We start from the raw sequence: 10,492 nt of genomic DNA, 5'->3' as shown, positions 1-10,492 counted from the left end.
CCGTAGAGTCTTTCTCTTATGATAATTTATTTATCGAATTGAAATTCACGCATTCACGCAAATTTTCTTCGAGTTTCACGCAATAACTCGATTTTTCAGAAATCGGAAATTTTTTTGGGAAAAATCGGGGGGAAACATTGGAAAATCGGGAAAACTGCACATAATCGGTGGAAAAAATGGAAAATTCACGTATTCACAAACAAAATAGTACATTTTCACGTTCACGCAAACTTTTTCAATTCACGCATTCACGCATTTTTTTTTCAATTTTCACGCATTCACGCAACCGAGAATGCCCATTCACGCAATCACGCAAACCGCTGGGGGGCCCCTATAAAGCCACGTGCAAAACGTGCAGAGCAGCCATTTCAACGCTCTTGGAGCTTGAATAGAGTGTCAATTTCTATCCTTTTGTATTTTAGGTATCAAATTACTTGATGGCAAAATTTGTGCTGGAATTTATTTAGGAAGCTTTATATTTGATCATCAGATCATTATTTTGTCAAAATAAGTCATTTTGACAATGTAAGGACAATAGAATAATTGATGAGATTCTTATCTCTAAAACTGACCTTCACAGCTTTTTCCTACTGACAATTTCTATCTATTCATACTAAAGGCATCTCATTCGGTACAATTAAAATATTTGGTGTAATAAAGTTTACAGGCATCACACTTAATTGCCCAGTCAATATTTTGTCAAATAGTGTCACTTTGTCTAGAAAATGACTGGTAACATCAAAAGTCACTTTTCTAGCTAGGGTAATTCTCAGCCACGTGCTCAGTGGTTCATTTGAAAGCCACCTCAGGACTCGATTTGGATGTTCTCCACGGTGGAGAGAGCAGGTAAACTCGATAACCCAAATTTATCTGGTCGCCGGTCGCCGGTCGCTGGTCGTGGTCGCCATTTCTGGTCGATGTTTAGAAACTCCCCAAAACAAAATCTTGCGCCGTATTCGGCATTCTTCAAAAATTCCAATGGTGCACTTTTCAAGTGTTCATAAAATTCATAAAAGTTTGATTTTAAACGTTTGAACAATTATGACAGCTGTGAAATTTAGATTTTTATTCTATTTGGTGAGATATTTTTTTACAAACACCATGTTGCCTAAAAAAAACACCCTTCTCACAACCCACTAGGACCCTTTTCACTGGAAAAATGGAAAAATTAGCCAAAATATCGGCCGCAGTGGACGATAAATTCTCCATTTTTTTCCCCAACGGAAATAATCAAATAAACCAATCCTCACTGCAAAATATTATGCTCTTTTCCCATCTCCACTGAACTTTCTGACTTGAAAACAATGGAATTTAAATCCTAACCATAAAAAATATGGAAATATCACCCATTGAGTTTCAGTCTAATATTTTACACCCACTGAGAAGGGGGTGTTGAAAAATGCTGATTGAGAACAATCAACCCAAATCTATGCACGGGTGTGTGCTGGTTCAGTTTTTACCGTTCGCCACTTGCATTTGCTATTTTACCGGCAGCCGAAAGAAGACAATTGAATATTGAGCATTGAGAATAGAAAGATTTCTTTGCTCACTTTGAGAATGTTTCATTGTTTGCAAAAAAAAATTCTTCTGCAAAAAGAACTTTGCACAGCAGTGAGTTTTATCAAGAAAATTCAACTTTTTTTTTTGTTACAATTCTGCAAATTCCTGAATTTGTCGGCTATACTACCTTGACAAGTAAGTCATGTTTTGATATTGGCGCTCCATGGACTTCAACGATATCAGATTTTGTTAAAATCTTAGAAAATCATGGGTACATTGTATTGAAATTCATAATCGTTTTTCTTCGGCATTACTGTTTTTCATCTGGGTTTTAATTTGCTGGTCAAGGGTATTTTCCACTTCAACTGAGGCTAACTTGACAGGAAAATTTCTTTATTACCTTATAGCAATCTTCACCACAGTTTGTCACCATATGGAAGATAAGGAGGAAAAATATCAACCACCAATTTACCAAGAAATCATGGATGTCGATCGCTCTGAAAATGAAATCAAGAAAGAAAAACAATTCAAACAATTACAAGAAGAATCAGGTCTCAGTTTAACAACATCTATATTTTTCGTTGTTGGAGATGTTGTTGGAGCAGGTGTCGTTGCATTACCTTATTCTATGAAACTGGTCGGCTACCTTGGGATTCCTATGTTCATGATGTGTTCCTTACTCATGTGTTATTGTGCTATCCTTCTAGCAAAAGCATGTGCTACAGTGATGCGAGATATTGATCGAAGAAGCCTAAGAGACCCATATCCACGTGTTGGCTTAGAAGCGACCGGAAAATTCGGACGTTACGTCACCATATTCGCTTTGTTTGTGAACCAAGTGTTAACGTGTATTGTTTTTGTGCTTTTAGCGGGTGAAATTCTGTTAGAGTTAATCCCGTCAACACCATGGGATCATTATTCATACCGTATGCAGTTACGAATTTGGTTCATGATTTGTGGCATGGTTTTACTTCCGTTTACTTTTCTCGGCTCACCCAAAGATTTTGCTGGGATTGGCTTCATGGCTATGGCGACAAGTGGAGTGGCGATCGCCCTTGTCATCGTCATGCTAGCTTACGTTTCTGGGTATACAGTAGACAATGAAAAGACAATGCCGAAAACAATGGATGGTTTTCTACACGCTTTTGGGACAGTCTTGTTCGGTTTTGGCGGTGTCTCTATTTTCCCCACCATTCAAGCAGACATGAAAAAACCCGACCAATTTGTGACGTCCGTCACTGTCGGCTATATTATCATTTCAATATTCTACGTTGTTACGCCTCTTACGGCGTATATAATCCTTGGTGATTTGATACGTGAAGATTTGTTAACGACTTTTTCATACTTAGAACTCTATTTTACCAATCATCTTTTCCGGACGTTTTGTATGGCAGCACAAGCATGTATTTGCGGACACGTATTATGTGCTTTTGTTTTGAATATAAATCCAGTTTACCAACAGTTCGAAGCATTGGTTGGAATTCCGACAGGTACAGAGCGATACATATTTTCATTATATTTCTCCGATTTAGCACCCCTGTCTCGAAGCCCCGGTGGAGCTTCTTCCCTCAGTAGGGATTAAATCCCAGTGGGGATAGAAATTCTATTCCCAGATCGAAAAATCAAATGGGGGTGGTTTCGAAGTGCAATTTTTTTCCATTAAATTTCAAATGGGGATGAAGACAAAGTCAATTTTCCAGTGGGGCTGAAATTGTGGGGTATTTTTCGCAATGGGGGACGAAATTTTAGCCAGGAATGTATACATACCAATACCAACTAGCATTTCAAAGAAGAAAAGCACCCCTGCCACAGCCACTAGTGTCACTCTTTCACTTCACCACATTCTCATACAGACCCACTAGAAGCCCTTTCCACTGGAAAATTGATGTTGTCCCCGGTAGAAAATTAGTTGGATTACTTTTAAGTAAAAAAGTAATTGTTGCAGGCTGGATAGTTGTGGAGGGAAATTTTCAATCGAGTAGAAGAATGAAGGTTTTTAAAACTCTACTGAACCCTACCAAATTCTCTGCCTAAGTTTTGGACGATCCTATCGTCTGCACATGAACATTTTTTTTCCGGCCGAAAATGCCGAAAATATGCCTTAAAAACCGGTTTTTTGACATTTTCTCGAATTTTCATCCTTAGTTTTTTCTGATTTTTTGCAGAAAGATGCATATTCGCAATTCGACGATCCTATTGTCTGCACAAGATCACTAAAAAAGGAAATAGTTCAGGAGATAAATTAAAAAACGGTGGTTAGCGCGGGGTGGAGTTTACTTAAGTTTTGGCCGAAGACTATACTGAAGAAAATCTTTTTATCTTTTCATTTCAGATTTTTGTTGGCAACGAGTGATCAGTCGAACTTTTTGGATGTTTTTCATTCTCTTTACTGCGGTTGTAATTCCAGCATTCGGACCCGTCCTGTCGTTCGTCGGTGGCTCATTTGCAGCATTACTCGGCGTTATCCTCCCTGTTGTTTTTTACGCTCGACTGTCAGGTAATTTACCTTTATGGAAGGAGATTCTATTTGTTGCGATCATACTGGTTGCTTTGTTTGGATCAGTTGGTAATGGATATGTAGAGATTAAGAATATCATCAAAGTTATTGGAAACAAATACAATCACCACGGTTGATTATAAGTATTTTGTGCTTGGAAAGTGCTGACACATACGCCCAAAGAATATTTGAAATTACCGACCATCATTTTTTTAAATGAAATATCAAGCATAAAACAAGCAAAGGGCTGTTCAAGTCAAATTGTACTTTGTAGCGTAAACGAGAGATAATTTCACGTCGGTTCAGCCAAGATTATAGAACTGACAATAGTGACAAATAACAAGTAAAATCTTTATAAACCTCCATCATTTCTAAGAGACTGCTCTATTTTTTTTACAGGTTAAAGCTCAAAAAATAAAATTAAAATCGTTCCTATACAGCTGCGTTGATACTAGACTATGTAAATCAATCAGTAGATTAATGGTTTGAGAAACCTAAAAGGTTTTGCATAAATTTGGGTAACTTAACCAAAACTTGTTTTAATTTACTCTATTAGTTGTCTGTCTGGTGGCCAACGGAGCCTGTGGGATGGCCTGCGATCGAATGGCCTAAAGTCACCTTATTTGTTTTCTCATCCGCGCATTGCGGATCATCCAAGACGGGGGGTTCGGATATCATCGGTTAGGTTCAGGGTTGGAGCTCGAGAGTCACAATAAAGGACCGAAGGTCCTCATAGGGGCACCCGTACCCAGTGGCTTAACTTTTTCTGCACTAAAAGAGTCCAATTTTCAGACCCCAATTTTTGTCTGCACAAACGGTAGTTTGAGATTGAGTGCCCCCTCCCCCGGGAAATAGAGTCATATTTGAAAACAAAGAATGTTTCGAAGAAAGTTTATTTTTCTCAAGATTTGGAGGTTTCACTACTTAACTCCTTGATTTTCCGCTTGTGGAAATAATACCCGTGGGAATTGAAAAAAAAAACAATCTGTAATTATGTAAATTTAGCTATTGTTTTATTATTTCTCAGTATAAAAATTTATAAGTATTTGTAAAAATGTGTTTTCAAATTATATAAAACTATTCTCCTATCTAGGTATATATTATGGTATAAAATCTGGATTTTAACAATAAATAAGTCAAATTTAAATATATGTATATACAAATAAATAAATAGAAAATTTCTAATTTGAATGTTATTAAAGACTAAGTTTACGTTTTGCTAAAGGATCTTACTCAAACTATCAAGCTAGTACCAGCTTATTTAAATGGTTTTTGTTCAATTTGAATCTAAGTTCGCATCCGATCCCAACATCTCGATGAATAACTTTATTCTTTTTACTGGGAAATACCAATTTCTCTCTGCGTTTTATGGTGACACATTCAACATTTTCAAATTCGTTCAATTGTTTTGATTGTGGTGCACATTCGTGGGACTGTATCTTGTAGCCAAATACTTCGAAGGTTTTAGTTTCACTTTTACAGGGCGAATGTTTAATATCATGTAGCGATTGTGACTCGAAGAATTTCCCCGATTCTATATGTCTTGGCTCTCTTCCTTCAAGCTGATGGATATTTTTGTCCAGCGTCACCATAAACATTTTGATGTCCTTTTGTAAATTGCCACAGACTTCAGTAATGAGACAAATTGCGATAAACAAGAACATGAAAAATGTTGCCTAAAAAATTGAAAAAAATATAAATTAATAATCATTAACTTCCTTCGTATCCTTAGAATTAACGAGGGCCTCTGAATTATAAAGAATACTGGCTTGGAGCTATCTCCGAGCTACCTATCTCATAAAATGTCGAGGAAACAAATTATTCCTCAACGTGAGAATTTCCATGGTCAAAAAAAGCAATAACTCAAAGCTATTGGTCATTTTTACAAGCAGCTCCTAAAGGATTGAGTTAAAACAAGGTTCTCATGCGATTTTGTTTTTAGCGCCCACGCTCTAAGTTAGCCTCAGGTTTTATGTTTAGATTAAATTGTCAACCGTCTAACCCGTTGAAGTTAGTGTAAACTAAACATTTAATGAAAATCAATTTTATAAAGCCAAAGTGTTGAAGAAAGAAGAAATCTACATACCATTTTTGATGATAATTATATTATGTGCGTGTCTTCGCGGTTGCAATTAAGAGTGATGACTGTTTGAAAATTGCGCAGGGTGTACTCAAACTTAACCAGTAATATATGAGTGTATGTCAGTTTGTGACGCCAATAAAAACGTGATTTCTCCTTTATATACCAGTTACTTATGCCAGGAAATCCTAGTAGTTGGTGTATGTAGTAATACAACCTTCCAAAGGATATTAAGAAACCACTCAATTACTCCGATACGGAAAAGATAATTATTTGATTTGAAGAATGCTCCACTCATTTTGAAGGCACCTTTATAAATGAAACAGTGGAGCGGAAAAACATTGTTTTCAATGGTGGTACTAGAGCTGGCTGATCTTTGCCTGACAGGGGAGTGCCCAGTTCACTAGTGAACAATGTGTATCTTTTGTTTACAACTTAAAAAGGTATACTAAAGGATCAAGATATGCATTATGATGTCATCAAAGTAAAAAGACTTTAAGGTCTTAATTCTAAATTAATCAATAGGTATTTTAACTTAGTAATTGCAATTAAGACTTAAAGTAATCAACGCACTTCAATGAACTCTCTATTTCACCAATGGTGTAATAAACACAACGCTCTAGAGATGATAATTGCTTGCCTCATGTAAAAAAAGCCGAAAGGGAATTTCTGAAAATTGCAAGCAACAAAATGACCGTTTCTTTCTTCGTTACTATATTTACTTTAGAGATTTTTTCTACTTCCGCGATTAGTGATGCTTAAGGCCCCACCCTTAACTGCACTGCGCAACAATTTTGCTTCATGGGCTTCCCCGATAGGGACCTTCAGACCAGAACTACGTCGCTGCCGAGTCAAGTAATATTCTTGGTGGGACCCTAATCAAATCCAGGATCTTTTAGGCTTCTGCTCATCCTCTGGCGAAAAGAGTTTCTTATAGAGGCTGCTTAATACTCGGTAGATCCTCTTTTCCCACAAAGTGCCGCTTCAGACGAAGGATCGTTATTCATGCGATGTTTATTTTCGACATTATTTTCAAAATATTTGATCTCTGCCATCTAAGTCATCTAAAGACACACCATCTCATCTATACGTGAGGATATTAACCAGATTTTGATCCAGGAGAAGATTTCTTGTCATTTTCGTTGATCTTAACAAACCCTGGTCTTAAGAAACCGTATCTTTATGGGAAGGGTTAATTGTGCGTGAGTGAGAGCCTTCAAAAGCTTTTTTAACTCAAAGGGCTTTAAATCTCTAAAGATGTAGAGCATCATCTACTCCATCGATGAACTTTAAGGGTTTAATCGTTGTAAAAGTCTATGGTGATTCATTTTGTACTTTCATGGAGAAAGTACCAGGGGAAATTCTGGATTCTGAATCATGGATTGAGTTTATCCTAGTATATAATAGACCTATGTCTGGCGCCTAGTTGTGTGTATTTCGTATTTCGGAGCATCATCCATTTTCGACATGCAATCATCATGAGAAAATGATGCAATAGTTTATTCATTGAAGTACATTGGTAAAGTTTAAGAAGTTAGAGGAAGTATCTGATGTCATTACATGACGTGATCCATTAACTAATGTCTGATAGGAAGGAAGCAACAATGAGGTTAAGTATCAGTAAAAAACTTGCAACGGTTGATGGGATTCTAGCCTGGATATCCAGGCGTTAACCATTTCACAGTCTAGTTTTTGATATTTTATCGTAGCCGTTTATACCTAAATATCTCCACTCCAGTTTTATAAATTGATCTTTACACTATCTGTATACACCAATACGACATAGCCAAAAGCTATACAGTCGAATCTCCTATATATGATTTGGAGCGAATCATTTCCTACTTAAGTTTTGCGGGCAGCCCCAGTTTTCATACAAACGCTAGATTGAAAGCAATATTTACAGCTAGATTTTGAAGAATGCGCCATAAGAAAGTAAAGAAAATGTTAGATTCAATCAGTCCTCTGTAATCGACTGCAAATCTTATGTCTTCACTTTCTCTTGCCTGGGAAAGATTGCAGTTTTTGCCTCTAGCATCCGGCCATCTCATTGGTATGCACTTTTCGGTGAATTCAGAATAAGAAGACAATTAAGGACAATTCTTTATTGTCGTTGCAATCTCTAAGGCTTCTTTCAATCAAACAGAGGTCCATTTTCAGAGGTGCACCTATTTGCGAAAAGAAGTGAATGACAGATTATTTGCCATGTGCATTGTCATCTGGCCCCTTGTTAAGAGTCAGATTTGGATTTTAAAACTATAAATGAATAATTCATGAGCAGAATGATTGCGTGAAATTGCACAAACGACCACCTACAAAGATGATAAGTAAATATGATGAGATTGCCACCTGGTGCGCCCGAATGCACCCACAGAAAGTACGACTCATTTTTAATATTTTCTATGTTGGTTTTAAAACATGAACAACTAAGTGTGTTTTTTTGTTCATTTCTCGACTGAAGGCAGGAGGTCGAGCCAAATGTCTGGCGTCGAAGCATTTTCCCAAAACGGTCAGAAGATTAGAAATGCTTGTTTTAATCATTTTGACCGAAATACATTCATTCACAGTATCTACAGTGATGGTGCAATCAGATGCATTAGTGAGAAGATGACATCGAGATAAAGAGACAGCCGAGTAATCCCATTTGAAGCTGGTGTACTATAGAAGGTCTCGGTAGGGGTTTAGTTTCCCACGGTGTTTCCTTATGAAAAATAATGCAATTTTAATACCAGCTATTTGTTCAAAGTCTATTAAGACAGATGATTTTATCATCCACGAGACGAGGTCAAAAGGTTATAGATCACGCTATTACAAAGTCTGCCGAAAAGTACGTTATTCTCTCAGATTTGACTAAAAAGTGGAGAGTAAGTTTCGAAAAACTTATACATAATACGCCATTCTAAGAAACTCAAAGAAGGAAGGCAAAGCGTTTTTATCTTTAACCATTTAAGTGCCAATGTCGAGTATATTGGACATGGGCTATATAGGAGGGCGAAGCCCTCCTGTAATGCCTGACTTAGAAATCGTCATTTTTGGTCTAACTCGTAGGAATTGGATTGTGCTTCATGGTCAAGCAAAAGAAAATTCAAAAGTGAGTCTTTCCAGCGAAATATAAGCCAAAAATGCAAAAAATGCAAAAATTTACAAAAATCCACTTTTTTGAGATTTTTGGTACTGTTTTTACTGTATTCTGTCTTCTAGCGAATTATTTGAAGTATTACTATTGTTTTTACCACTGGGCACCTTTCCCTCACTCTCTGCTGAACGGACCTGACTGCTTTAATTTCTAGATCTGGAGATATAAGCCTTCAAAGTTTGAACTAGCGATTTTCTTAAAAAACTTAGAAAAAAGGACCTTAGCACTTAAAGGGTTACTAAAACTCTGCCTAAATTTAATGTTAGCCAGAAAAATATGAAACAAAAACATATTGTTGACTAGGCATAATTATTATAGAATTGAAGTAACTAGGGTGATAGAAGCTTCTGAAAAAAGGAAGTGATCCTCGAGCGTTGAAAAAAATTGCATAAAGGGAAGGATTTGACATTCCTTATTGGATATCTTGCCAAGCCAATTACCACATGGTATAGGGAAAGGGGAGGAGCTTTCTTTTCAACGTCATTATGAGTTGAGTGAAAGATTGAGAGATGGCCTCCTTACCCAGCTGGCACACAACGTTGTTTCAACGTTTATCTAACGTTCACAACGTCCATATAACGTTACACGAACGTTAAAACAACGTTGTGTGCCAGCTGGTTACCGCCTACTAGTCGATTGCTAGTTTCGGATGTGTCTTGACAGCTGTTGAAACGTTGATATTTTTTTGTGTAACAAACCACTTTATACTTATATGGATGTTGTTGTACAAACGCCTTAAAGATGCTTTCTGGAAATTTGTTTCTTGTTAGAGGATTGTACATTGATAAGGGATGACTGTCTGCTGATTTATTACATTAAACTGTCTTGCGATCCAACAACAACCTACGTCTCAGACGCACGATTGTGGAAATGAAGACGACAAAGTCGAAGGTGTTGTGTTTTACTACTCAATTTTCATAAGCACTTTATTGGATATGCACGTAATTGACACAAGGATTAGAAATCATCGACAAGTCTTAAATTTTAACGGTATACAGAAAAGGGTGTCCGGACAATTCCCCCCTGGTGAATTCCCCCCCGGTGAATTCCCCCCCGGTGAATTCCCACCCAGTAAATTCCCCCCTGGTGAATTCCCCCCCGGAAAATTCCCACCCGGTGAATTCCCCCCTGGTGAATTCCCACCCATATATTTTCATAGGTGTTTTTAAGTTTCGAAATCATGGACTGTAACCCCGGGGGGTACTAGGGTTGGCGAATGAGAGGTATGCGCGGACGGGACCTCCGAAAACCGACCCTTAGAGACTTTTGGAATTTTTTTTTT

General features: G+C 37.3%; 1 protein-coding gene across 1 annotated transcript; it reads left to right on the top strand.

Moving 5' to 3' along the window:
- Positions 1-1,913: 1,913 nt before the first annotated feature.
- On the top strand, positions 1,914-5,127 carry LOC136811528 (uncharacterized). The gene is made up of 2 exons (XM_067068152.1): positions 1,914-2,990; positions 3,833-5,127. The coding sequence occupies exons 1-2, from the start codon at positions 1,934-1,936 to the stop codon at positions 4,132-4,134; spliced, it is 1,359 nt and encodes a 452-aa protein (XP_066924253.1). The 5' UTR covers positions 1,914-1,933; the 3' UTR covers positions 4,135-5,127.
- The last annotated feature ends 5,365 nt before the right edge of the window (positions 5,128-10,492 follow it).

Source organism: Clytia hemisphaerica, unplaced genomic scaffold (genome assembly GCF_902728285.1).
Source record: "Clytia hemisphaerica strain Z4C2 unplaced genomic scaffold, Clytia hemisphaerica genome assembly, whole genome shotgun sequence".
Taxonomy (NCBI): Eukaryota; Metazoa; Cnidaria; class Hydrozoa; order Leptothecata; family Clytiidae; genus Clytia; species Clytia hemisphaerica.
Note: the sequence above shows the minus strand (reverse complement) of the source record. Positions and strands in the feature narration are given on the sequence as shown.

Excerpts from the sequence above, each read along its gene's own strand:
- LOC136811528 (XM_067068152.1), top strand. The coding sequence starts at position 1,934 with ATGGAAGATAAGGAGGAAAAATATCAACCACCAATTTACCAAGAAATC. Across the intron at positions 2,991-3,832 it reads ATTGGTTGGAATTCCGACAG|ATTTTTGTTGGCAACGAGTG; the intron begins GTACAGAGCGAT and ends TTTTCATTTCAG.